At 34.6% G+C, this 26072-nt stretch overlaps 3 protein-coding genes across 3 annotated transcripts; 2 read left to right on the top strand and 1 right to left on the bottom strand.

Moving 5' to 3' along the window:
- Positions 1-437: 437 nt before the first annotated feature.
- Positions 438-3649, bottom strand: LOC146954222 (glutamate--tRNA ligase, cytoplasmic-like). The gene is made up of 5 exons (XM_085715331.1): positions 3504-3649; positions 2932-3085; positions 1662-2782; positions 1050-1517; positions 438-811 (listed from the first exon to the last, which is right to left on the bottom strand). Exons 1-5 carry the CDS (start codon positions 3591-3593, stop codon positions 593-595), a joined length of 2052 nt encoding a protein of 683 aa, XP_085571457.1. The 5' UTR covers positions 3594-3649; the 3' UTR covers positions 438-592.
- A 6715-nt stretch (positions 3650-10364) lies between these two features.
- On the top strand, positions 10365-13661 carry LOC146954223 (large ribosomal subunit protein uL4z). The gene is made up of 2 exons (XM_085715339.1): positions 10365-11497; positions 13304-13661. Exons 1-2 carry the CDS (start codon positions 10391-10393, stop codon positions 13415-13417), a joined length of 1221 nt encoding a protein of 406 aa, XP_085571465.1. The 5' UTR covers positions 10365-10390; the 3' UTR covers positions 13418-13661.
- Positions 13662-23036: 9375 nt separating this feature from the next.
- Positions 23037-23591, top strand: LOC146954224 (protein OXIDATIVE STRESS 3 LIKE 4-like). The gene has a single exon (XM_085743951.1). The coding sequence runs from the start codon at positions 23037-23039 to the stop codon at positions 23589-23591; it is 555 nt and encodes a 184-aa protein (XP_085600077.1).
- The last annotated feature ends 2481 nt before the right edge of the window (positions 23592-26072 follow it).

A 26072-nucleotide genomic window follows, 5' to 3' on the forward strand; every position in this document is an offset into this window, starting at 1 on the left:
TTGGGACATTGTGAAGACTGATGTGGTGCAGTCGGTGCAAGATTTTTTTTCTTTCAGGCGTGCTAGCTCCTAATTAACTATAATTTAATTGTTCTTATTCCTAAGGTGCCAGGGGCAAAAGGCATGAGTGATGTTCGTCCAATCGCTCTAGCGAATTTTCAATTTAACATTGTCACAAAAATTCTTGCAAATAGATTGGCTATAAATACAATAATTTTAAGTGATAGCAGCAAAGAGAGTGACATTCACGGTACAACAAAACACACAAATTCAGAAATAATATGGTTATTCATTTTACTATTATTGATTCCATATCGCTTTGACTTGAATCATATTCATTACTATTATTGATTCCATATCGCTTTGACTTGAATCATATTCACTTGGTATTCGGCAAAAGCATAAACTAAAATAACAAGGTAACAACATACTCACAATTTGTCCACAAAAAACACAGAATATATTCAAACTGCTAGTCGACAACCCAAATACAAGGTTGCTTATAAGCATAACACTGTAGTGATGGTACACAATAAAATAATTCCACAAAGCTATCCAAATTACCAACTTGTCATTAAAAAACAAAAGTTTTTTACTTCAAAGATGTCTGCTGCCTGCCATCTGGGATTGCAAATAACACGATTGGTTCCGAAGGCCGAACGAAGGGTACATCACACCTGAAATATCCCTTTCTCTCCAGCTGCAATACTTCTCCACGCTTAAGATATCGCATATTGGAGTCTCCATATGCTAGAATCTCCTTTTTTGTGCAAGGGTTAAGCACATCAACGAAATTCTCTCCTTTCTTAAGCTGCAAACAAAGCAAATAAAAACTTAAACAGGGAAGCAAGCAGGTTTGATGTATATTAAGTATGAGTAGATGAAATGAACACTGAACCAAAGTGTCTATGCATAGGGTTTGCACTTTTAAGAGAATGGGATAAGGATGGACAATAATAAGGACAATATGGTTTCCTTTATTATATATTTTCACATATTATATATTTTCCTTTATTAATGACAGAAACAAACAGAAGCCAAGCACATACCTTTTTCTTCGTAATGAGGTAATCAAACTCCGTCAATGTCAGGCTAACTAGTTCATCTAACTCAGGTAGCCAAGTGAGCTTCAGTTTTGTGGTCTTCACAGATCCTTCAAGATGTAAAACACCACTTAACCCTGTGACATTCCCATCTTGGTCCTTATCTACTTCCTTTACTATGGCATTTCCCCAATCCATCAAGGTTACTTCCTCACCTGCTGATACGGACTCTGCGTCAGCATAGTCAATCCATATCCTTTTTGTATATGTGGTATCTTTATTCCCAGCAGCTTCATACTTTTTGTGCCTAGGTATGATGCGGACAAATGATTTCTCAGGACCATTAGTGAGGGTTAACAATACACGTCTATCCGCAATGACCGCAGTGTGTCTGGGACATACAGGGTCAATAATTTTTTTATTGATGGTCCAGAGCTTGTCCCATTCCATGAGATTGAGATTTTTTGATGCCCCCTGTACAAGTACAGAGAACAGTGATCAACATTTTAAGCATGGAATATGGATATACAACAAAAAAGTAAAAAAGAAGAAAAGAGTATGACAACTAAACGCCATATTCTTTTAGATGTATAAAAGAAAGCAAAACCTTGTACTTACTTGTTCAACAATAAATTGGATTAGCGCTTCAATTTTCAAGCCTCTACGCACAATTCCTTGCAGTGTAGGAAATCGTGGATCATCCCATGATTCAACTTTGCTCTTTTCAACAAACCATAGAAGCTTTCGTTTGCTGAGAAGAGTGTAGACCATATTCAACCGGCTAAATTCGTAGATGAGAACTTTCTTAACTCCCATGTCCTCTTGAATCCTGTGATACTGAGCATTACGATCGTGGTATTCACTTGACCGAAGGGCATGAGTGATACCTTCACGAGCATCAACAAATGGACAGGCAAAATCATAAGTTGGATACACTTTATACTTGGATCCAATTTTATGATGAGGCTTTGTATTGCAACGATAATAAACAGGATCACGGAGTGATTTGTTTGGATCTTGCATATCCAACTTCCCACGGACACAACACTGCACGCCCCTCTCTGATCCTGCAATCATTTCCTTCCATAATTTCAAATTCTCCTCTACACTATGGTTTCTGCATTTAGACTCTATGCCAGCCCTTCTCTCCTTTCTCATTTGTTCATCTGGAGTGTCATCAACATATGCCTTACCCTGGCTAATTAATTTTTCAGCAAGTTCCATCAACTCAGGGAAGTAATCTGATGTATATGTAATTTTATCATATTTGACACCCAACGTCTCAACATCTTTTATCAAATTGTCCACAAATTTATTACTTTCTTTTTCAGGATTTGTATCATCGAAACGCAAAATAACCTGACCTTTGTATCGGTCAGCAAAATACTTGTTCAACAGAGCTGCTTTTGCGTGTCCAATATGATGATAGCCACTGGGTTCAGGTGCAAATCGCAAGCGAACTTCTCCAACTTCAGCATCTGGAAGATCTATCTCTGCCGAAGGCTTGCCTCCTCCCTTAATGTTATCAGAAAAATCCCCATTCACATTCTTCACTTTATCCTTGACGACTGGCTGGTCTTTTGGCTCGGTTGCAGATGACTCTCCCGATCCTTTTTTGCCAATATATTCAATATATTCATTTAATGCAGTACCATGTTCTGCCACTATTGAATTGTACCATCGTGCAAGATTTTGATATTTCTTTGATTTCCTCAAGCTTTCCCATCTCTTTCCAGCACCTGAAAAGGCATAGTGTAGATGGAGATGACATGAACCATAGGAAGGTTGTTTAAAAGAGACTTAGTAGTAGTATCACAGGTAAAGATGAATAGGTATAGGTATCATAAAAACGAATAACCAACTAAAAACGAATAACCAACTTATTTACCTGCAAGACCTGCGCAGATAGCTAGATCTGCGATTGATAATGAATAACCAACTAAAAACGTACGCTTCTCCAAGTAGTCATCAATATACTTGCATCCATTTTCAAAAGCAGGGCCTGATGAGAGTACAGGTGCATACTCTAGCCATTCATCAATCTGAAAAGTCAAAGAAACAGGAAATAAGTTAACAACAACTAACAAAAGAAAAACGAGCAAACCTTCAATTTGATCCCTAAACAATCACTCACCCTCGAACTATGTCTCTGAACTATAGAATTCTAATTAACAAACCCTAAACTATTGTCAACCTATAAACCCTAAACCCTAAAATTAACGGTTAAACTAACTTATAATACCAACGTATAAACTCAAAATTATGTCTTACCAAACAGACCCTAATACGTAAGTGTTTATCATGATAAGTGCTTGTGATATAAGCTGCAAATAAGTTGTTTAACCAAACAGGACCTTAAAAGACAATTAAAAACTCGAGTTTTAGACAACATCACTTATTCAATGTGAACAAATAATTTCACTAAAACATCTTATGCTATTATATATCAGAAAAAATAACCTGGCTAGTTTGAAAAGCATCTTGGCCATAGGAATTAGAAAGAGTTGAAGTTCTTCCAAGGTAACGCAAAGAAAGAGTTTTGATATCCATTGTGGGTTCGTGCGATTGCAATGATGGCGTCGCTATGTGCAGTGTTGCTTCTAGGTCAAGATTAGAGTAGGTTTTCGCAGAAATAGTAGAATCCATCAATAGTGTGTATATATAGGGAAAGGTTAACTTGTGCCTTGGGGCACAAGTTACTGATTCAAATATAGAAATACCTTATTAGAATGTGTGCATTGCATTTAATATTTATGTTTTTATTATTTTTTAAAACAAATATTTTATTCCTTAAAAAAACAAATATTTTATTAGACATAAATTTTTCAACAAACTTTTGATCTATTCCTCAAAAAAAACAAACTTTTGATCTAATCCACTAATATTTTATTTTATATTTTTATTGAATTTCTAATTAGTAGTTTTCAAATCTTGTATAAATATCTCAACAAACTACGTATAGTAGTTTCAATCCTATCCATTAAATATTTTATTTAATTTTTAGTAGAATTAATTAATGTCTAATTTAATTTTAACATAATTTATTTCAATAAATATAATAATTTCTTTTATTAGATTTCGAACTCTCAAATTTGTTAATATTTTTAAAATTGATTTTCTTAACTTTTGATTTTCAGTTTTTTATAAGCATTCCAATTTTTCTTTAAATTTTCATCATATCAATTTCACGAAAAAAATATTATAACTTAGTTAAAATTTTAAATTTTATATATTCTATTGATTTTGAAATATTATACCAATTGTTTTAACATAAGTCAATTATTTAAATTAAATCAATTTTTTTCATTTTTTTAGGGAAAATTAATTTTGTCATTTATTTTGTATGTACATGTGTTACTAATACATTAAAAGTTTTTTAACCGCACTAATGCTTGTATACTATAAGCAATATTCTTTATAAATTTCGATTTTGATTAAAATTATAGGTACAAACATTTGTTACTTTATCCCTAAAAAAAAAAAATTCCCTTTCAAATTGTAACAAATTAGGTTTATCTTTTATCAATGATATGACAAATATAATATAAATTCTTATCTTTTTCGATAACACCAACAATTTCACATTGTTATTGAAGCCTCTAGCTATAGTTTTGATGATATTTTTGTCAAAATGATTTTATGTTTTATCTTGTTGATTAGTGTATAGATTCTTAGTATGTATAATAACACCCTAGCAAGTCAAGCATTCATGAACAAAGTTATTCATTGCATTTCTTGTTAATTTGTGCATCATGTGTCTTAGAAAAGGAGTGTCATCTTTAGGTGAATCGACACACAGGCTCTTGAAACATAGCATATTTGTCTGAATCGTTTCATCAAACTCTTTGACTTTGTCTGAATCGATTCATGTTAGAAATGAATTGTATCAATCTTCATTCTGGGTATTTTGAGTCGATTGAAATTTAGTTTGACACGTATCATTCTTCTTTGCATTCTCCTCTTTTCCCGTTTTGTCTTATATGGTCTAAATCGATTCACACAGTTAGTTTCACTCGAAAATTTACACTTCTCCTCCTTTACTATATAAATAAACTCTCATCTTCTTGATACCAAAATTATTGAACCATTTGCAACTATTCTCTCTAGGTCTCAAAAACTCATTGCACATAAATTCTTCAAGATTAAACACTTTTTCTTAGAATCACTTTGTTCTTTGAGTCACATTGATTTGCTAGGGTGCTAGCTAGTAGGGATTGTAATTTGGTTCTTTCAAGGAAATTGATTGGGATTAATTAAGGTTCTAAAGTGAAGTGAATAATCTCATTCCACCTCCAAAGGTCTTGGGGGTCTTTCTAACCGTTTTTGAAGTCGAAGGGGATTCACTTACCGGACGTAGCATTGAAGGGTAGAGTGAAGAGTTCGAAGGGGTGCACGGGTATTCAAGGGTTCAAAGATTCAAGGAGCACCAAATTCAAAGGTTATTTAAAGTTGGGGAGTGTTTGCATAGGGGTTGAAGAGTTAGGTTTAATTTCAAGGAACTGTTGTAAACACATTCTATTTAAAATTTGTTACGTAGTGGATGACCTTGGTGAAGGCGTACTTCATCAAGAAGAGTAGACGTAGCTCTAGCGAGGACGAGAAAGAGTGAATTACTATAAAAATATCGGTGTTATCTCTCTTCCCCTATCCTCTTTACTTTTTGCTATTGCATGTGATTAATTGAATAATTGGAAGGTTAATTGCTAGTATTGATCTAAGTTGTTTGCTCCTATGTTTTGTTGTTGGACATTCCTAACAACTTCATCGACATCATGGTTTCTATCCACTAATACCACTTCAGGTTGACCTTGAATCATTGGTTCGACAGGTTGGGGTTGAGGCACATGTTGTGGCCTCTAAACCATTGGTTCGATCAACTGCAACAGTTGTTGGTTTTGGATTTGTGGAACCGGTTGGTAAACAGGTTGTGGAGGAGCAAAGAAATCTGCTATCCTCCCCCATTTGTGTGGTTACGACTTGGTAACTCCAGTTTGTATCCCGTATCAAAGGGTTAAACACGGTGCCAAATTGTTGTGTCAACAAATTACCATTTCGTGATTACTATCATCCATTTGTTATCTTAACAAATTCATCGAATCAGTTGTTAAGACTGATAGAGTATTTCGACCAAAAATGCTAGAACTTGAGGGAATATGTGTGTTGTGAATTGTGAACGGATTTGCTTGGTCTGCAAATGCGGACACACTATTATGCACATTTTCCATCATCAAAGTTGGCATACCATACGGTTGTTCCCTAGGAAAGTTCTGCACATTTGTGTTTCAGTCATCAAGCCTAGACCTGACTACAGGAGAACTTGGGACACTGGTAGTCAAAGGAACACCAGCAGTGAATGGGGGCACAAAGATTCTCATCTCCGGTCGTGTCATTGGAGTGGACGTCAAAATGGTTGAGGGATTGGTTACTCTCGTTTCCGTCGAAACTGGCATAACCATGGTTGCCCCCACGGCGGTCGACACGTTTAAATCACCTAAAGGAGTAGTCGCTTATAAATATTGTGCTTGTGAAGACGGTTGTGAAGAGGATTAACTGACACGAGCCATAGATTTACCGCTTCTCAAATGCATACACAAACAATTTGGTGTTTTTAGTAATAAAGTTACCCGAAAATAGTAACGAAATTCGAAAAACGGATCTCTCAAGGAGATGAGTTTTGAAAAACAGTTTTTTATGAAAAAAATTTGAAAATCAATTGCACAAACAGGGTCTCACTGAGCGTGCCAATTTGTTTATTGGTGTTTTAGGCAAACTATGGGCTAGTGAGTCGATACAATTTAGATAACAGTGAATCGATTTACTAGTGCAAAAAGTGAATTTTCATAGTGAATGAAGAAAATTTTGGCAAAAGGGTATAATGAACATCATGCCTCAGATTAGTAAGGTGCTTTAACATATTATAAGTCTAAGCTACAAAGAGGGAAACTTTATGCTAGCAAAAACAAGCTCGTAATTAAAACATCATCAAAATAACGGTTGGCAAACAAGCTTCAAAATTTAAGAAGGAAATGTGCAACAACTTTTTTGACTCCAAAAAGTTGTCTAAAAGACATAAAAACTTGGTAAAATTACATAAATAGTCCCTTAACTTAATTTTAGGTAACGTTTTAGTCCTTTATCTTTTTTTTGTCCCATTTTAGTCCTTCATCTTTTTAAATAGTTTCAAAGTTAGCCTTCCGTTACACTTTTGTTAAAAAAAACACAATTTATATTATTCTTTTATTTTTCTATTTTCTCTTGACACTTACCCTTTAACCCTTTAATCTTTCACACAAATTAGAAAGTAGAAACACATTCTGGAAAACCCAGAAAGATGAAAACCAGGTAAGGGAAAAAACAAAAGAACACGAAACACATTCTGGAAAACCCAGAAACATGAAAACCAGGTAAGGGAAAAAACAAAAGAACACGAAACACAGAAGAGAAGAAAGGAAAACGCAGTAGAGGAGGTAAACGCACAAAGGGAAAACAATCCTTTACTCATGAATGAAATGCTTCTATTTTGATTCCGATATGCTTCAATTATGGTTCTGATATGCTTCAATTATGAGTTATTGTTCAATAACTTGCTATTGCCGAATAATATGCTTATGTACTAAACAACTAAATTAATTTTGTTATGTTTGACATGTCTTGACTGAGCTAGCTTTGCGGGTGTCTAACCTCAATAACATAGGCGAAAGCTTTATAGTAAGTCCAGAAAAGAAAGCCTCTTATGAGTGATGAATTTCAATTTTTGAGTTTTATTTTAAGTTGCAGGTTCTTGCTATTTGACATGGAGGAAGAAGATAACTTGGGTTTTTTTTTATCAAAAATCTAACAGAATTTACTTAAAGGCTAACTATGTAATGTTTTAAAAAGATAAAGGATTAAATTGGGGGAAAAAAAAAGATAAAGGACTAAAACGTTACCTAAAATTAAGTTAAGGGACCATTTATGTAATTTTGCCTAAGAACTTTTATAAATAAGATAAGATACATGATCATTTCCCAAAAAAATAGAGAAACGACAAAACATTTAGAAGGAAATGTGCAACAACTTTTCTGACTCAAAAAAGTTGTCTAAGAGATGTAAAAAATCTTATAAATAAGATTTTCTCAAAAAACATAAAAACGGCAAAAAATTAGGAAGGAAATGTGCAACAACTTTTTTGGTTCCAAAAAGTTGCCTAAAAGACTTAAGAACTTTTATAAATAAGATAAGATACGCGATCATTTTTCGGAAAAAAAAAATAGAGAAACGACAAAAAATTAGGAAGGAAAGTGCAACAACTGTTTTGGTTCCAAAAAGTTGTTTAAAAGACTTTAGAACTTTTATAAATAAGATACACGACCATTTTCGGAAAAAAAATAGAGAACGACAAAAAATTAGGAAAGAATAGAGCAACAACTTTTTTGCCTCCAAAAAGATTTCTAAGAGATTTAAGAACTGTTATAAATAAGATGTTCTAAAAAACCAAGAAACGGCAAAAGATAGGAAGGAAATGTGCAACAACTTTTTTGGCTCCACAAAGTTGTCTAAATGACTTAACTTTTGTGAATAAGACTAGGTTAGAGACTCGGCGTTGCCCAGGTTAGACATATTAAATAAGGTCATTTGCATAGACACATATATAAGCATATTTGATTTAGAATGATATAAATTTACAAATAAAAATCATTAACAGACATACCGTGTTATTGTTTGAAATCTTTTAACCAAGAAAACACGGTTTATGGTTTGCTATATATAGCCGAGTTTGCATGGAAATTAGGGTAGCCAAGTTTGCATGGAAATTAGAGTATTCTGTTTGTAAACGTATTAAATAAGTGTACAACAACAACTTGTCAAAAAAAAAGTCTACAGAAACAATAGATATATACAAACGATGACACAACAGAATAGGAATGAAAAGCTCATCAGTGAGGAGAAATATTAGGGATTGTTGCATTTTAAAGGGAATTTGTTAGGTTAAATTGGTGCGCTGCATTCTTATTTATTAATTTTGTTAAGTCTGCAGCAACTTAACCTAATTTTTCCCTCCATTAATCCCTTATTAGGTTTGCAACAACTCTATCCTAAAATTTCGGCTCTAAATTTGCATCATATATGTTTTTCATTTCTCTCTCTGATAACCGCCATGAATATTTTTCGAAGCAAAAATTTAATAGATATCTTAATCCTTATCATTATCCTTATTTATTAATTTTGTTAGGTCTGCAGCAATTTAACCTAATATTTTCCCGCTCATTTGCTGTATTAGGTTAGCAATAATTTAACCTAACAAATTTCATCTAAAAAAAATGCATCGCACCAATTTCATTTCTATCTTCTTGCCTTTTTTTGACAATATTTTTTACACTTATTTAATACGTTTACAAACATCCTTTCTATTAATTTTGTTGGGTCTGCAGCAATTTAACCTAATATTTTCCCGTTCATTTGTTGTATTAGGTTAGCAGTAATTTAATCTAACAAATTTCATCTAAAAAATGCACCGCACCAATTTCATTCCTATCCTCTTGCCTTTTTTTCTGACAATATTTTCTACACGTAGTTGATACGTTTACAAACATCCTTATCCTTATTTATTAATCATGAATCCTTATTTAACCTAACAAATTCCCAACAATCCCTATTATTTCTCATCACTGATGAGTTTTTCATTCCTATCATGTTGTGTCATCGTTTGTATATATCTATTGTTTCTGTAGACTTTTTTTGACAAGTTGTTGTACACTTATTTAATACGTTTACAAACTGAATACCGTACGAGTACGAATTCCTACGTGTCGGGGTATTTAAAAAATGTTTATTTTATTTTATGTGTTTTAATAATTTTACAAAATCCAGTTACTTTCATCCGCTTATGCATCTATTGATTTACATGTACTTAAAATATGTTTTTATTCTATTTGTGTTTACCTATTAACATATTTGTCATGTACTGGTCAATGGTCAATTTTATTTGCGGATACCACACATACCGAATTTCACTCATCCTTAATTATATGTCTAACCCGGGCAACACCGGGTAAATAAACTAGTTTTAGATGAAATTTGTTAGGTTAAATTGCTGCTAACCTAATGCAGCATTTTAGAGGGAAATTATTAGGTTAAGTTGCTGCATACCTAATAAAATTAATAAATAAGGATAAGTGGATAAAATGAGTAGTTTGCGTCTAACATTGGGGTTAAGAAATAAATGTAGGGATGCGGGATAAAAATTCTTCATCAATACTTAGTTATCAAAATTTTAGCCCAAAGCCCAATTCCAATAAAACCTAACATATATAAACCCATTTCTCAGACACAAACATTTTGCACACACCATAGAAGAAACCCTAACAATGGCTTCCGCCGCCGCAAGACCCCTTGTCACCGTCCAAACACTCGATTCCGACATGGCCACCGATTCATCAACCTCCCTCCCAATCCCCGATGTAATGCGAGCTTCAATCCGTCCCGATATCGTCAACTTTGTCCATTCCAACATCTCCAAAAACTCCCGACAACCGTACGCCGTCAGCCGTAAAGCCGGCCACCAAACCTCCGCCGAGTCATGGGGAACCGGTCGTGCCGTTTCCCGTATTCCTCGTGTTGCCGGAGGTGGGACCCACCGTGCTGGTCAAGCTGCTTTCGGTAACATGTGCCGTGGTGGTCGTATGTTTGCTCCGACCAGAATCTGGCGTAAATGGCACCGGAAAATCAATGTGAATCAGAAGCGTTTCGCCGTTGTTTCGGCTATCGCTGCTTCGGCGATTCCATCACTTGTACTTGCTCGTGGTCATAGGATTGAAACTGTTCCTGAGTTTCCTCTTGTTGTAGGTGATTCAGCTGAAGGAGTTGAGAAAACTAAGGAAGCTATTAGTGTTTTGAAGAAGATTGGTGCTTTTGCTGATGCTGAGAAAGCAAAAGCCAGTCTTGGGATTCGACCGGGGAAAGGTAAGATGCGTAACCGTAGGTATATATCGCGAAAAGGACCGTTGATTGTTTATGGTACCGAAGGCGCGAAAGCTGTGAAAGCATTTAGGAATATACCTGGTGTTGAGATTACTAATGTTGAGAGGTTGAATCTATTGAAACTTGCACCTGGTGGGCATTTGGGTAGGTTTGTTGTTTGGACTAAATCGGCATTTGAGAAACTTGATTCGATTTACGGGACTTTTGATAAGGGTAGTGAGAAGAAGAAAGGGTATGTTTTACCTAGGGCTAAGATGGTTAATTCTGATTTGACTAGGATTATTAACAGTGATGAGGTGCAGAGTGTTGTGAGGCCGATTAAGAAGGATGTTAAGCGCGCTACGCTTAAGAAGAATCCTCTTAAGAATCTTAATGTTATGCTTAGACTTAATCCTTATGCTAAGACTGCTAAGAGAATGGCTTTGCTTGCTGAGGCTGAGAGGGTTAAGGCTAAGAAGGAGAAGCTTGATAAGAAGAGGAAGACTGTTTCTAAGGTGATGCTTTTACATCAATCAATTGAATATTTTGTTCAAATCGTGTTTTTCATGAATATAGTTTGTTACTTGTATGCATATTTTCATTTTGATTTTGGTGTTTATTTTCACATATTTCGTTTCTAGTATCACGTTAAATGTTGAATTATGTGCTAAGCCTAGTTGCACTTTGATTTGAATCGTACTATAATTTGATTTGTTCTCTGCTAGTTTCTATGTACCTTGGAAATTATGTGCTAATTGCACTTTGATTTGAATTGTACATGCATGCACAACCAGTTGGACACTCTATTTGGGCACACATACATAATTGAGAAAATGCAACGAGAACATAGTAAAATTACATAATTGAGAAAATGCAACGAGAACATAGTAAAATAAATGTCTATTTTGAAACTAATTAAATGAAATGTATTTGTCTGTGTGCACCTAAATGATGTTCACGAAAGCTTGTGTCCAAGCAAGACTACCTCTAGTGTTATGTATCACAGTGGAATTTTGATGTATGTTTGTTCTTAATATTAGTATTATGTTAAATGTTGAATTACATGCTAATTGCATTTTGATCTCAATAGCACTTTATTTGTATTGTGCTTTGAACTGAGTTTTACTTTGCTGGTTTCTATGTACCTATTCTGCTGTGCATAGTGTAATGTTGTTTGGTTTAGATGTAACCTTGTTTTAATTTCTATCATTGACATGTGTTTAGGTCTGATCATGCAATGTAAAATTTATGATGATAGTTAGTGCTGTCAAATAGATGGTGGCTATAGAATAGGCTGCTATTACGGTGTGATTTAGTTCCAAGTATTGTCAACTAGTGGTGCTACTGCTCTGTATCGTAGTGGAATTTGAACTAACTTCTATTTTCTATAATTTACGATTTACATCATACAATCTGATGGCCCCGGTTTCATAGCAATGCCAATGTGCTTCGTTCTGTTGTGTTTTCTTCAAATGATGCAATTAAGGATCAATCATTGTTTCAAATATGACTTTTTATGTCATATCATATAATCATATTCCATTTACAAAAGGTCCAGAGATTAGTAAGTTAGATAGAAATATGGTACTCCCTCCGTTTCAAAATGAGTGTCGTTTTAGGTGTTTACACACATATTAAGAAATGCAATGATTAAGAGAATGAGAATGGTTATTTTACCAAATTATCCTTATTAACTATTGGTTAGTTTTAATAATACTTTGGAAGTAGTGTGTAGAGTATTAATTGGAGGGTACAATTGAAAAGAAAAAGTTATTATTGCATTGGAAACTGAAAGCGACACTCATTTTGAAACAATTTTTTTTGGCTAAAGCGACACTCATTTTGAAACGGAGGGAGTATTTCATATTACATTATAACGTCGTTTGATCAATGGAGCCGATCCCCCTTAGTCACATAAGGATTGGTTGTTGGTGTTGTTGTATCATATTTCCATTTACATTTCTGTTTGGTATATAAGCATACACTGTATTCTTATATCATAAAACTAAGTTTATGTCTTTATGACAACTTTTGGTGCATTTCAATTGTGTCCTTAATTGCAACCGATGCTCCACTTTTGATTATCCTCTATTGAATTGCAGTTTATGATCAAATGTACTTTAGTATTATATAGATTTAATCATGTATGTAGATATAAGTTGTGTTCGAGAAATGAAAGATTTTTTGTATGATGTTTCTATGTGTTCTCTCTGATGCCTTTGCTCTATTTCCTGCATTGTAATTGTTTTATGTTTTATTATTAGGCATTTGTCTCAATATTGTTCATGGTTTAAAATTGACATTATTTTCCTTTGTTTCAGGAGGAAGCTTCTGCCATTAAGGCAGCTGGAAAAGCTTGGTACAACACTATGGTCTCGGATTCAGATTATACAGAATTTGACAACTTCTCCAAGTGGTTGGGTGTTTCACAGTGATATCCATCTTGATGTTCATGATCATTGTATTCGCTGGATGTAGCATCGCCCCTTTTGTATTAGTGTTTTGTTTTGTATGGTTACCTGAACAGAATATTTTTGGGGTTTTATTGTTTTGCGAGTTGAGGTCATTGCACATTTTCCAGACAGCGGTTAAATTTTGTTCGTCTTATTTAAGTGAAAACATTTTTGTCCTTTTATTGCAGCTTAATAATCTTATTATATTTGTTTTTTTATATAGAAATTATTTGTATGTTATTTTGTTGTTGTTATAATCATCTTTGTTTTCTCCAAAATCATAATTGTTTTGACTTTGCATCACCCACAAGGGCAGTGGCACAATTGTTCACAACTAGATTTTTTTTCCTTTTCTCGGATGAATGCCAGTGAAGAGTAAATTCCCAGTTTTCTCGTTGAAATTGTATGATTCTACCAATTTAGATTTTGCCATTATTAATAATATTTCAAAATGTTTGTACCAAAAAAAGTTTCAAAATGTTTTTTAAATGTTAATCAACTCATTATGTTTCTCCTGGCCCCCACAGGTATTATTTCTTCCATTGAATCTATTTTTAAATTTTTTTTTTGGGGGGTGGTGAAGACATTAGAAAAATTGCATGGGTTGATTGGAATACTGTTTGTTTATCGAAGGAGGAGGGTGGGTTTGGTGTTAGGAGGTTACGAGAATTTAATGTGGCGTTGTTAGGTAAGTGGTGCTGGCGTATGTTGGTAGATAAGGAGGGGTTGTGGTATCGAGTGTTGAACGGGGAGGAAGGGGGTCGGTTGAAGGAAGGAGGGAGGGAGAGTTCGGTTTGGTGGAGGATGTTGTCAGCCATTCGTTCAGGTATAGGGGTGGGGGCGGTTGACTGGTTTGAGGATAGTGTCCGTAAGGTTGTAGGTGGAGGTGGTAGTACCTATTTTTGGTTAGACAATTGGGTGGGGGGAGCACCGTTACGAGAGCAATTTCCTCGACTTTTTGATTTAGCTGAAAATAAAGAGGTGACGATGAGGGAGATGGAGGGTAGAGCGGTTGGTGGAGGAGGTTGGGAGTGGAGGAGGAGATTGTTGGGTTGGGAGGAGGAGATGGTTATGGAGTGTGCTGCTTTGCTATCTGATATTGTTTTGCAGGATACTGATAATGACAGGAGGCGGTGGGTTCTTGACCCTATCAACGGTTATATTGTTAAGGGGACGTATCAGTACCTTACGGCGCCGACAGATCATGCGGAACGCGTTCTATCAGACATGGTGTGGTTGAAGCAAGTTCCGTTGAAGGTGTCAGTGTTCGTGTGACGACTCCTACATAACAGACTTCCCACTAAAGATAATCTCTTGCGTAGGAGGGTACTTCTTCATGACGATACAACTTGTGTTGGAGGGTGTGATGCTCAGGAAACTGCGGTTCACTTTCTTTTTAGATGCGACATTTTTGATAGGTTGTGGCATCTTATTTATCAGTGGATTGGTATCTCTTTCATTCTTCCAGGGTCGGTGTCGGACCACCTTTATCAATTCGGTGAGCTAGCGGGTTTGCCGCGGTGTACTTACATCTTCCTCAAAGTCATTTGGCATGCTACTGTATGGGTTCTTTGGAAGGAAAGAAACGACAGAATTTTCAACAATACAATACAGGATGTAGTTCTTTTATTAGACACAGTCAAATTTATGTCTTATTCTTGGTTAAAGGCTAAGTTTCTCACTTCTGCTTTCAGTTACACTGACTGGTGGCGGCACCCTTTAGTATGTATGGGTGTTGGGAATTAGTTCTCTTTTTGTGTTTTTTGCTGTGCTATAAGGCAACAGACATTTAACCTTGTATTCCTTTTGGGTGGTTCTCTTTTGCACACCTTGTGCGAGATGAATCACTCTTGTTCAATTTAATTCCATTTTGGCTTCTTCAAAAAAAAAAAAAAAACTCATTATGTTTCTCGAAGAACTTTTGGTCTCAAAGATTACAATTACATATTCATGCATTGCAAGAGGCGTGTGTAAAAGTCAAACCAATATACAAATCTTTCTCTAGTCACAACTATGGAAGAAAGACATTTATTATTTTCATCTATTTCTTCATATGCCACCAACACCATTGATTCACGTCGTTACATATCTAATAATTAATTACATTTTAATAACAATTTTTTGTTAAAAATCATTAATTAAAATTAAAAGAGGGGGAGACAAAGTGGGGAGTTATCGATGGGTACCTGTAGTTTGAAGATAAGAAGAAAAAATTTAGGAATGAAGATGAGTTTGGCTTTGTAAAAGACTGATTTTTTAATTTAAGGATGAATTTTTGAGTTTGAGGATGAATTTGGAGACAATTTTCTGGATTTGGGATTGAATTTAGGGATGAATTTCTGGCTTTGATGGTGGGTAATCAAGGAAGAAGAAGATAAACGCTTGAGTTACAAAGGAAAAAAACAAATAAAGACTTATAATTTAATTTCAGAAGATATAGGCTTTAATATTATGTGTACACCTTATAGCGGTACATCGTACCTTTTGACTTGAGAATACCTGCTATAGTGGGTTATCCTAGTGGTGCAAGTTGCACCAATGTAATTGGTGGTGCAAGCTAAATGCCACACTCTAAGATGGTGTCTAAATAAGTTTATTACAAGTTGGCTTTACAATTGGAAACAAAGTCGTATAAAAACAATGTGAATAAACACAATGTACTCTTTAGCACAAGTTATATCAAAGAAAACCTTGACTTATAAGGATCAGAAAACAAATCTATAGCACAAAACAAAAAGTCATCCATAAACAAGATCCAGTAGCAACTAAATGATTCATGAAGGCTCCCAAAGAAGGAAGAAATTTTTTCAGACAAGCACACATTACACATGCAATATGCAATTTAGTCTCTAAGACATACTCTGCAATGTTTCCTATGAGAAAGTAGGTCCTCACCTTAATAACTATCTAATCGTATACGGATCCTTATAGGTTTGACGACCTTGTACTCCGTATCGCAAGTTTGGCCTTAAGGTGATTAGCGGGAGCAACTTGACATATAGGGGAACCTTAAATCCCACAAATAAACCGCTTAAATATGAACCCTTATCTCATAACTCAAAACTCAAAATTGTTTGTGTTAATCCAACAAGGAAAAATAGAGGATGCAAAGAATCTTAATCACTGCTAAAATTTGCAATCAAAACCTTTTAATTTTCAACAGTAAACTCAACTACTTTGTAAAATCAAATCAAATTTGCAAACTCCCTCATTTTAATTGCCTATTATATACAACATTACAAATGTTTAATTTTATAAGATAATATCTTATAGAAACAGCGTGCTAAGACGTTTTGGTATCGTGATGGGGACCTTAATACGAAGTTTTTTTTTTTTGTGCGGCAGCCACCACAAGAAGAAAGTTAAATAGAATTGAACATCTTGAAGATGAAAATGGCTTTGAATGTCGGTCTGCAGAAGGTCTGAAACACATTGCGCCTGATTATTTCATGCATCTCTTTCAAAAATCACAGAGTTCTCGTGCAAGTGTTATTAATTTGGTTCCAACTTCAATCACTTGAGATGATAATGATATGTTAACTGCGGCTTTCATGTCAGATGAGTTCATACAAGCAGCTTTTTCCATGCAGGCAAATAAATGTCCAAGGCCAGATGGATTTAACCCAGGTTTCTATCAACACTTTTGGGAGACTTGTAGTCATGAAGTTTATCAGGTAGGGTGTCAATGGATAACAAGTGGTGCTTCCCCATCACATGTCAACTCTACTAATATTACACTTATACCAAAAGGTGATTCGCAGAATTCAATGAAGGATTGACGACCTATTGCACTTTATAATGCTGTGTAAAAAATTGTAGCCAAGGTGCTTGCTAATAGGCTCAAATAGGTGCTTGACAAGTGTATTTGTATTAATCAATCAACTTTTATCCCAGGAAGATCGATCTTAGATAAAGCAATGGTGCCCATTGAAATTGTTCACTATATGAAGGCAAAAGCTAAAGAAAAGAGTGGAGATGTTGCACTTATGCTGGATATTAGTAAAGCTTATGATATATTAGACTGGGATTACCTTCGAGATATCATGACTCAAATGGGTTTCTCCTCCAGATGGTTGAGATGGTTGATTACTCGGTCTTGGTTAATGGAGCATCAATCGGTCCTGTTGTGCTAGGGTGCGGCCTTCGTCAGGGTGATCCTCTCTCACCTTATTTTTTTTATCATGTGTTGAAGGCCTTTCCTCCCTTATTCGCGATGCTGAACGTCGAAATGATATTAGAGGTACTATGATATGCACCGATGCACCAAATACATCTCACCTTCTCTTTGCAAACGATTGTTTTCTTTTCTTTAGAGCTTGTGAACGCGAGGATGTTTGTATGAAAAATATTTTGACTACCTATGAAAAGGCTTCGGGGTAAGCCATTAACTTATAGAAGTCAGAATTATTTTGCAGTCGCAATACTCCAGTTGATGTAAAGAGTCTCATTGCTACTACTCTTGGTGTTCGTCAAGTATTAGGTACTGATAAATATCTTGGGTTGCCATCTATGATTGGACGTAGCAAACATGCAACGTTTAAGTTTATAAAGGATCACATTTGGAATAAAATCAACTTTTGGAGCAGCAGATGTCTCTCGCAGGATGGAAGGGAAGTTCTCATTAAATCTGTATTGCAATTCATTCCTTCTTGTGTCATGAGTGTTTTCCTTCTTCCGGGATCCCTCATTGATGAAATAGAAAAAATATTAAACTCCTTCTGGTGGGGTCATAATTCAGCAAACTCTAAAGGATTGCACTGGCTATCTTGGGAACGCCTTTCCGTTCCTAAGGTGTTTGGCGGAATGGATTTTAAGGGTCTTAAGGCTCTTAAGGCTTTGAATATGGCTATGGTTGCCAAGCAGGCTTGGAAGTTGGTTTCTACTCCAGATTCTCTAATCACTCGCTTACTCAAAGCTAAATATTTTCCTCGAAGTGATTATTTTGGCACTAGTATAGGCCATAATCCTAGTTATGTTTGGCGTAGTATTTGGAGTGCGAAAGATGTGATTCGTTGTGGTTTTCAGTGGAGTATAGGTACAGGAGAACATATACTAGTATGTGATCATCATCGATGGCTCAGTAATGCTGCACAAATTGTACCGTCTACTCATCATCATTTGGAGTTGCCACATATCACTGTTTCTGACTTGTTGGTTGCATCTCAAAAACAATGGAACATGGATCTAGTTAATGTTTTTAATGCTCAGATTATTCGTCATCCTATCCCTCAACATCCCAGTACACCGAACAATTTGAAGTGGGTTAAACCAAGTCCCGGCAGGTTTAAATGTAACGTAGATGCGTCCTTTTCTCAATATCTGAATTGGGTCGGCATTGGTGTGTGTATCCGAGATGATGAAGGTCGTTATGTTTTAACCAAAACTGAATGGATGACTCCGCTCCTTGATGTGGATTTGAGCGAGGCCTTAGGTTTATTATCAGCAATGTATTGGGTTCGTGATCTGCAGCTGGGTATTGTTGACTTTGATCTTGATTCCAAAACTGTGGTGGATAGACTTTATGGTAGTAGAAGTGACGTCTCTAATTTTAGCGCATTGATTAGTGACTGTAGACGTCTATTAGCTTCTGATTTAACAACCTCTGATGTTAGGTTTATTCGAAGACAAGTCAACGAAGTCGCTCATAACTTTGCTAGAATGGTTTCGTGTCATGCTATGTTCATATTAGGATTCCATCTTATATCTTTACCATTATTATGAATGAAATGCAATAAGTTTCTTCCTGTAAAAAAAAATTATTATAATTAGACGGTGCTAAATAATTGTATCTAAAAATATTGCGTATAAACGTCTATTTTATTTTACTGTAGGCTCATGTCGTAATGTTTTTAACTAAAATAAAACACATGCATACTTATTTTTTTTTGTTGTAAGGAAAACACATGAATTAATACATATATTTCATGTAACACAAATGAGTGTTTGTGTAATTTTTATCAATGCCACGTTTATTGTCTCCTCTTCCTCAATCTTTTGCCATCACCAAAGTTTTGATTTTCTCATTCCTTTTTCAGTCTTCGTTTCTTTTTTTGAATAACTTTTTCAGTCATTGTTGATTTCGCTAAATCTACAAAATTACAGGATCACATATTTTGTATACTAATTTAGTCAAAAAAATATTTTGTATACCTTTTTTTTTTAAAGAATATTTTGTATACTAATAGGGTCAAATTACGGCATCACATATTTCTTCCATTCCTCCGTGGAATCACATTTTTAACATAGCAGGTCGGCAAAAAATCAAAACACCAACATGTCAAGATTAACACTATAATCAGCTTTCTTAATTTTTATGATTTACGAAAAGAGTCTTATATTTAAAGACGGAGGTATAACAATAAACTAATGATCAACTTAAAACATCTATGGATATAGTACAAACAGGTGTTTTTGAAAGAAGTGCAAATAGTTGTAAAATGGTTGTTAGAATAATTATTATTAAGATAATTAAAATAACGTTTTTTTGGTGGTGGTCGGGGTTTGAACCTCGGACCTTGCATATATTATACATTGTCCATACCAACTGAGCTAAGCTTACGAGGACAATTAAAATAACGTTTAGACATACTTAGAAATTTTATACAAACTTAATTTACTTTTAAATTCAAAATAAAAAGTGATAATAATAATTTTTTGTCAAACTAAAAATAAAAATAATAAATAATATTTTGCACTAATTAAGAATAATTTTTTTTATATTTATTATTAAATTATTTCAATATAAAAATAATATTTTAGACCCTTGAGGAATGTTTTTAAAAAGGAAATATAAATTTGCTGATTTAACATAATTAATTTAAAATTAAAGTAGACCCAAGAGCCCAAATTGGCGATTTTACCCTCAAAATTCAAGGTAATAAAAAGGCTCACAAAAAAATTCCTTAAAAAAAAGGCTCACAAAAAAGAAGAAGAAAATATAGTCGTTTTTTCAGCTTAGACAAGTTGCGTCAGTTCCTGTGAGCTTAGCTCAATTGGTAAGGTATGCATAATATATGCAAGGTCTGAGGTTGGAACCCTGAACACCACAAAAAAAAAGACAAGTTACGTAAAAAAAAAACTTAGTTAGACAAGATGATCACATCATATTCTCCTTGATCAATGTTCGAAAATTGAACTCGAAAATATTTGATTTAATTTATTTTTTATAAATGATCAATGTTCGAAAATTAAACTCGAAAATATTTGATTTATTTTATTTTTATAAATGATCATTGTTCGAAAATTGTACTTGAACATATTTTATTTATTGGCTTAATTGCATTTTTAGTCCTCTAACTATTTAATTGGTATCGGTTTGGTCCTCTAACTAAAAATTGAATTATTTTGGTCCTCTAACTTTGTCACCGTTACTGCTTTTCGTCCTTTCCGTCAGTTTTATTAAAACTCTGTTAGGGTTCATCAACATCATCCTCCCACCCAACAAGGTCTCTTCCAATTCAACAATGGAATCCAAAAACAATCCAGGACAAACATTCTTTTTACTTTGATAAAATTCACAAGCCATTTTTACAATTCAAATTTCAATTTCCACAATCTTTTTCATCGAATTTCAATCCCCACAATCTTTTTTCACATTTTTTTTTCAATTCAAACATCAAAGCTTGAACCTTTCCAACTAAACTCCATTAAAAGGTTTCCATCAAATAGTCCGGATCTGGGTACCTTAGTTTGCATATCTTCAATACAAACCACAAGCTTCCAATTCATTTCACGTTTTCGATCTACCCCTTGGATCCGAGGCTTACGAAATCAACAGAGTTCACAACAATGGCGGCAGAGCTTAAAAAACGATAAAATAGATATCGGGACAAAGATGAAGGAGACAACAAACGAAATCAAACAACAAAGAAGATGGAGGCTAACAGAGAGAGAGAGAGAGAGAGAAGAAGAGGAGACGACGGCGGCAGTTGTGGTGGCCACGGTGCTGTTGAATTGGAGAGGAGACGACGGTGATTGAAGCGGAGTTGAAGGAAACAAAGCAAGAGTGAAAGGGTGGGAGTTTAGATATGGAAGATGAAAATCTGTTGCTATTTTGTGTTGTGTTGTTGTGTAGTGTTTGTTGTTGTGTTGTGTTTGTGTTGTTTCTGGAAAAGAAAAGGCAGCAGGAACAGAGAAGATGAACTGTAAAGAACCCTAACGTTTTTTTAATAAAACTGACGGAAAGGACGAAAAGCAGTAACGGTGACAAAGTTAGAGGACCAAAATAATTCAATTTTTAGTTAGAGGACCAAACCGATACCAATTAAATAGTTAGAGTACTAAAAATGCAATTAAGCCTTATTTATTTTATTTTTATAAATATTGTGTTATTTGTTTATTTAATACGATCTATTAAATTGATTTAGCCTCTAAATATTTTGGGTCGTCTTTGTAAAATACTAAACATAAATTATTACCATATAAAGGGTTTAGATTTAGAGAATTTACAAAAGGGAGAAAGGAAAAACTGAGAAAGGAAAAAATTGAAGTTGAAGAAGTTGTTTTGAGCAAGAAAAAGTCGAAGAAGTTGGTACGTAGTTTTTTCTAAAAATTTCTTACCGTTTTCTACTGAGAAAGGAAAAAATTGAAAATTGTTCTATGTGCCCCGTTTATTGTTTTATCTACGAAATAAGCCGATTTAAAGTTTTTGTCAAAAAAAAAAAGCCGATTTAAAGTAACACTCTGATCTAAAATATAATGATTGGATTGTCAATTGCTATAGATTTTGTATGTTAAGAATTTAAAATCCGATAAATATGAAGGACTTTTGAGCAAACCGGGAGGCTAGGAGAACAATTATCCTACAAACATAAAAACCAAAGAAAGAAAAAGCATTGTAAAAACAAACTCTAGCCCATAGCAAATCAGTGGAACAAGGGTTTACCGGGATAGACCTAAAAGTTTAGGATAAGTCTAATTTTTATATTAAACTAGTTATTCAATTACAAATAATCAAGTCATAGTCAATTCTTAATTAATTCAAATCTTATTAATTATTTATTTTATTTTAGTTTAACTTTTTGATTAATAATTTTTTTTTTGTTTTTTGTCTTAAATGAAGTGGTAATTCATTGAAATTAAACCCACACATAGCTGTGAGGTCCCGGGTTCAAACCCGGGTCACGACGTCCGGACTTGCAATTTCGGCATTTGTCAGTTGAGCTAGTACTTCTAGACTAATTAATATTTTTTTTTAGGTAAGAGTGATGCAAATCTTATTAATTATTTCAATTATTATAAGTTTTTATATTAAAATAATAATTCAATTACAAATAATCAAGTCAAATGTTCATAATTAGTTCAAAATCTCATTAATTATTTTCATTTTGTTTTTTGTAATTCTTCTTGTTATAATTTTTTATTAAATAATAAAAAAGTTGGATATTTGTTTTAAATATGCCTCAACATTACTACTTTTCATGTTACCAGATTTTTTAAAGTAAAGAACCTAACCCTAAGTAAAAGAGACGACTCTAACTGTGTTCGAAAATAATAACTTGGGTTTTTCTCTTGCTTTGTCTGTGTTCCTCGTGAATTTTCTTAGGATTTACTTTTTGTTCATTTTTATTTACTTGTGTTTTTTTTTTGTCACTTTGAAGTTATGGTGTCCCCCTCTTTCTCCAACGACGCTCCATCATCACCGCCGCCATTTGCTGAAAACCATCCCACCGGGAATATGTTTTTTGCCGGTGACTCGTCGGAGAGCTTGTCGTCACTCGGAACACCGGATGACAGCGACATTGAAAAGGACGATGTTTCTCTGAAGAGAAAGCGTGATGAAGATGGTCAAGAGGTTGAGAGCAAGTTCAAGGGTTTGAACTCTCTTGATTCCTTAGAAGATTCTCTTCCCATCAAGAAGGGATTGTCGAATCATTATACTGGAAAATCAAGATCATTTATGGATATGTCTCAGGTGACAACTGTGGAGGAACTAAAGAAGCAAGAGCATCCCTTCAACAAAAGGAGAAGGCTTTTGATTGCATCCAAGTTATCTAGAAAGTCTCTTCATTCTTGTTTCAACCCAAAACCAATGCCACCTTTTACGATGGATGAAGATGATGAAAATCAAGGAGTAGACAAAAAAGTCACAACAAAAGGATCACCCTCGTCTTCATCTTCAATTAATGAGGAAAAGAAGAATCCACAAGAACCCTAAATCTTTAGGAGCTTCAAGTATAGGAGCTTTACTCTTGCAGACCTACAAGAACATGATGAGATAATAATAAAAAAACGTGTGTTTGTGTAGCTTAGTGAACTTTTAATTTCATTTATTGAATAGATGGAGCTTTTAACTTTTTTAGTTTTTGTTATCATTTAAACGAGAATTTTACTTTTTAAGGATATAAAGTAGGTCAGTTCTATGTGATCCTTTTAGCGAAAAAGAAGATAGCTTCGGTGGAAAATAAGAATAATTCTTGGATATATACAAAGATTTAGACACTCTATTTGATCATAAAAAAAATTAGGTACATCATATAATTATTTAAAATATATATTATTTATTGTTTTGGATTCTAAAATCTATTTTGAATATAAAAAAATCAAAGTTATTATTGGGTTGACTCGCAATCATGCCCCTATCTTTAAAACGTTTTGTGATAGTTAGAGGTGTGCAAATCCGGTTAACCAATCCAAAAAGTCCAAACCAATATTTACAAAAACCGACACAACCCAATTTCAAAATTTAAAAACAGTCTAGTTCCCTGTTTTCAAAAACCAGTGTACCCGTTTCATATCCATATTCTGCTATTCTCACAAGAAACAGAAAGAGAAAATCAGATCTTTGATTTCAAAACGCGATTCTAAAAACCGTTTCATACTCCTTGTATCACCTGTGTAAACGTTTAATTTGTCCCTCTTCTTCTGAAAACGCGATTTTGATTTGTATAGCACCAATTTTTTTTTGACAAAACGTGATTCTGATTTGCAGAGATTAAGAGAAAGAGGGTTCCATGGAAGAAGAAAAAGTACAAAATTAATGCCATGGAAGAAAAAGAAGTAGAAAGAGGATTTGATTATGATATTATTGCACAAATCAGTATAGGAGTGAGATTCGATTCTCAGTTTTTTAATAATGTTTTCAATGAAAAAAATGATTTTAGGTTTCGGGCAGTAAACCAGTTCAGGCAGCATGAACCGGTTCTGAACTGGTTTCAAACCGAACCGGACCGATTTTATGGGTAAAAACGGTTTTTTGTAAAAGCAATTTTCTGAAATGAACTAAACCATAAAATCTAGTTCGGTTCAGTTTGGTTAATGGACTTGCACACCCCTAGTGGTAGTGCCCAAAAATTGTGCAAACAGACTATCATCAACCATGTCGTCCGAAGGATAAAACAATTCAGCTGTATCTGTCTCAGAGTTCTACTACATTGTAAGATCCGTTCTTGGAATACACCTTCAATATGATGATAAGCCCACTCAAATTTAACACCGAAACCACTCAAATGCAGTACTATGACCAATCTACTATGGTACTACGACCACTCAAATACAATGTTACCACCATTATTACCCTTAATTTCTCCAAAGGCAGAAAATATTGAATGTGACTATACGATCATTCATAATTCAGAAGGGACATTATACCTCAAAATGAGGGACTATGATGTTAAAAATACTCTTTATTTCGAATGGACATGAATTATCGAAGGGTCTATGCTCTTAAGAATATTCTTAGTTATCAAAGAGATGTTTTTGCTTCTCGGTAAATATTGGTAAGGGAGATGATTGAGATACACAAGTGAAAATATCATTGTTCATTACTTTATTCATCGTAAGCTAAGTACCACCCATCACCTTGCCTTTCTGGTCACCGATCATCATGAATCCATTCCTAATACATTAGAAATGCCTTGATTCAACTACGCAAACACCCAAAAATGGAAACAAAAGCTTTTGACAACACAAGCTTGCATCAAAGGTAATAGGCTTGCTATAGCTGTAATATCCCGCTTTTTAAGATATGATGAGTTACCTGATAACGATAGATTATTCGCGTTTAAGGCTAGGGGTATTTTGGTAAATACTCGTGGATTGGCTATAAAAGAATTTTTGACCCAAAATTCCTCATTCTTCTCTTCACTTTCTCTCACTAGGGTTTGTGAGAAAACTTTGCTCTCCCTTCTCTCTAGGAAAATTGGTCCTCACCAACTTTCTTCACACATAATCTTTGCTTCAAACTTTTCCTGGTTGGAGTCCTTGCAAGAGTGGATCTTGGTTACAACTTCTCAACTTGTTTTCATGCTTGTTAGAGATTGAGGTAGCTAGGGTTTGGCTGTGTTGAAGCTTGACAGCCACTACAAACTTTCTAAGGTGAGTTCTAGGCTAGGTTTTACCTAAGGGTTGTGAGATTAAGCTATCAAGAGATTATTTGAACCTTTAGGGTTTTACATGGTGTTTTATTACCCCTTTTTCCATTGTTATGTTTGCTATACTTGTTTATGCTTGCTTTAAGTGTGACTACAGGTCCTATATGAATACTAGAGACACCATATGCCTTGGGTCACTTTGTGTTGGGGATTTTTGACTTAAAACCACTCTTGTGCAGGTGCAGAACTGCACTAACTCGCCACTGCGAGCACAGAGCTCGCGAGGCGAGCAAGAGGAGCCGAATTGGGGTGTTTGCTCGCCCCAA

The sequence above is a fragment of the Medicago sativa genome, chromosome 1 (assembly GCF_051527215.1).
Source record: "Medicago sativa cultivar Bolivia chromosome 1, Bolivia_mono, whole genome shotgun sequence".
Taxonomy (NCBI): Eukaryota; Viridiplantae; Streptophyta; class Magnoliopsida; order Fabales; family Fabaceae; genus Medicago; species Medicago sativa.

Bases quoted from the DNA above. Each gene is read 5' to 3' on its own strand.
- LOC146954223 (XM_085715339.1), top strand. From the start codon at position 10,391: ATGGCTTCCGCCGCCGCAAGACCCCTTGTCACCGTCCAAACACTCGAT. The intron at 11,498-13,303 runs GTGATGCTTTTA...CCTTTGTTTCAG, and splicing joins AGAGGAAGACTGTTTCTAAG to GAGGAAGCTTCTGCCATTAA.
- LOC146954224 (XM_085743951.1), top strand. From the start codon at position 23,037: ATGGTGTCCCCCTCTTTCTCCAACGACGCTCCATCATCACCGCCGCCA.
- LOC146954222 (XM_085715331.1), bottom strand. From the start codon at position 3,593: ATGGATATCAAAACTCTTTCTTTGCGTTACCTTGGAAGAACTTCAACT. The intron at 2,783-2,931 runs GTAAATAAGTTG...ATGCCTTTTCAG, and splicing joins TATCTGCGCAGGTCTTGCAG to GTGCTGGAAAGAGATGGGAA. The intron at 1,518-1,661 runs GTAAGTACAAGG...GTACTTGTACAG, and splicing joins TCCAATTTATTGTTGAACAA to GGGGCATCAAAAAATCTCAA.